The sequence below is a fragment of the Gekko japonicus genome, unplaced genomic scaffold, assembly GCF_001447785.1.
Source record: "Gekko japonicus isolate JY-2015 unplaced genomic scaffold, Gekko_japonicus_V1.1 scaffold4251, whole genome shotgun sequence".
NCBI classification, from domain to species: Eukaryota; Metazoa; Chordata; class Lepidosauria; order Squamata; family Gekkonidae; genus Gekko; species Gekko japonicus.
In genome coordinates, this window is record NW_015173264.1 from 57550 (window position 1) to 60231 (window position 2682).

At 46.8% G+C, this 2682-nt stretch overlaps 1 protein-coding gene across 1 annotated transcript in view; it reads left to right on the plus strand.

Annotated features, from left to right (window-relative positions):
• The window catches only part of LOC107120170 (tubby protein homolog), a gene marked incomplete at its 5' end in the record, with an annotated part of 58364 nt that extends 56392 nt beyond the window's left edge, over nt 1–1972 (plus strand). Inside the window, one exon of the mRNA XM_015422818.1 lies at nt 1787–1972. Coding sequence (XP_015278304.1) covers nt 1787–1920 — 134 coding nt within the window. The remainder of the gene's footprint in view (nt 1–1786) is intronic.
• Nucleotides 1973–2682: the final 710 nt, after the last annotated feature.

Here is a 2682-nt window from a genome sequence, read left to right on the forward strand (position 1 = left end):
GGAGTTCTGGCTGGCTCCTGAGTTGGCCACGCCCAGCAGGAACTCATTAGCATAATAGGCCACACCCAACAGCAGGAACTCATTAGGATTGGCTACATTAGGGGTGTGTGGCCTAACATGCAAAGGAGTTCCTGCTACAAAAAAAGGCCCTGGGTTTTGACAACAAACAAGGTAAACAGAATAACAAGCAAAAGGTGGGTGTGGCTGGATGACCACACTTCTGGTAACATGGGGGGTGCGGCCTAATGTGGTAATGAGCTGTGCTGTCAGGGGTGTGGACTAATATGCTAATGAGTTTCTGCTGTTGGGTGTGGCCTATTATGCTAATGAGTTCCTGCTGGGCTTTTCCTACAAAAAGAGCCCTGGTTAACACAGGGGTGTCGAACTCATTTGTTATGAGGGCTGGATCTGACATCAGTGGTACTTTTTTGGGGGGCCAGGCCGTGTGTGCCATAAAAATGTAATGCCAGGTAGCAGAGATACCAACTTTATAAAAGGACACAGACAAACCCAATTAAAGGTATTTTACCAGTTTCTGGGTAAATATCAAGTTGGTGTGCTGCTGGTAAGCATCATGTTGGTGTGTCCTCACCGCAAGGCCCCAGGCGCAGAGGAAAACCCGTACAGGCAGACTGGAGAGCCAGCAGTGCAGCCCCTGTGCTTCCTGAAGTGGGGGAGCAAACCCTTTCCCCAGCCTGCTCTCATGGCCAGTGCTCTGATGAGAAAACATGACAAGGCTGAGCACTGTGAGCTTCTCCCCCCCTCCCCCCTGGTTTACTTAGAGTGGCAGTGGTTCTCCAGGGTCCCTGGTTAAAGTCTTTCTCACAGCCCACAGCCTGGTCCTTTTAACTGGAGGTGCCAGGGATAGAAAACGGGACTCTCCGCATGCCAAGCAGAGGTTCTTCAACTGAGCCACAACCCCTCTCTCCCAGATGAACAGGAACAAACCCAGTAAAAAAAAAATTTAGAGAGAGAAACACCCACTGTAGCAAGGTGAGGCATGGAGGAGGCGAGGGGAAGGTGGAGCCAGTCACACCCAGCAGTGCCAAAGCAGAAGGAGCCCAGCAAAAAAAGAGAAAGAAAGAAACACACATACCCACTGTAGCAAGGCGAAGCAAGGAGGAAGCGAGGGGGAGGCAGACCCAGTTGCACCAGGAAGAGCCAAGGCAGAAGCAGGAAGAGTCAAGGCAGAAGGAGCCCAGCAAAAAGACAACAGCATAGAAACACACTGTAGCAAGGCGGAGCAGGGAGGAAGCAAGGGGGAGGCGGAGCCAGGTGCACTCAGTAGAGCCAAGACATAAGGTGGCCACTTGCTTGTGGGCCAGATTAAAGCCTTAGGCACGCCTGTTCTGACCTGCGGGCCACATGTTTGACACCCCTGGTCTAACAGCTGAGTACTATCCCACTCATGCAACTTTCAGCTCTTGGAAGAAAACTATCTCCCAGCCTAAATTCCTATTATTCAGACTTCAGAGGGTCTGTGACTCAGTGGGAGAACTTGTGCTTTCCACGCTGAAGGTGTCAGATCCCGTTACCAGCATCTCAAGTTAAATGATCGTGCAGCAGGTGATGTGAAATACCTCTACCTAAGGCCTAGAAGAGCTTCTTCCAGTTAAGAGTAGGCAGTAATAACCATGAGAGGCCGATGAATGATATGACTCAACATGCTTCATGCGCTCAAAAGAAAAGTCCCCCCCTTCCAATTTATTTATACTGTGACACACGAAATGTGCATGGTTCAGAAGCTATATTGATGCTTTCCTGTGTTTCCTTGTTTTTATTTCAGCTGACTACATAGTGATGCAATTTGGCCGTGTCGCCGAAGATATTTTCACCATGGACTACAACTACCCCATGTGTGCACTTCAAGCCTTTGCCATTGCTCTGTCCAGTTTTGACAGCAAGTTGGCTTGTGAGTGAACAGGTTATTATCTGAGTCTCACTCAGCCAAAACCATGTACCACCAGAAGAAGACGATAAACAGAAGTTCCAGATTTAATCTGGTGTCATCATCGGTTCCATACTTTAATGGAGCAGGTAAAATTGCTTTCTGAAGGACCCAACCCTCTTGCTGGGGAGAAAATATTTTGAAATTCAGAACTTTTGGAAAATATTTTTTTCTTTCTTTCTATTCTCTATTTTTCTGCAAGTGGCATCAGCGATCTGTAGACAGAAGTCCTATCTCCTGTCCTCCGTTCTGTTATGAAGATGTGCCATGACGTACTGTACCGTGGCTTAAGCGAAAACACCACTGGGAGTGGTGTGTCTTTTTTCTAAATCCATGAAAGCTACCGCCAACACAAATCTGGTTTTAGATTCGAGAAGTATTCAGAGGCTGTAAGCAGACCTCAAGATGGCATGAAATGCTCTGAGAGCTTCACATCACCCACTTTAGAAACAAAACCATGAGAACGATGCACTTTAAAAAAAAACCTGACAAAGGTAGCATTTCATCTCAATGCCGAGTGAACTTGACTTGTGATATTCTTTATGTGTCGGGGAGGGGAAGGGCTGGTGAATTTGTAGTTGTGATGGGGAATGGGTGGGAGAGAAGAGGGAAGCACAAGTTAATGTTGCACAAGTCACTAGTATTTCAAGTTGTCATTTTATTGTTGTTTTAGTTTAAATTTCACTTTAATTTCACTACTATTTTTAAAAGCAAAAAACCCCATTCCTTCCAAA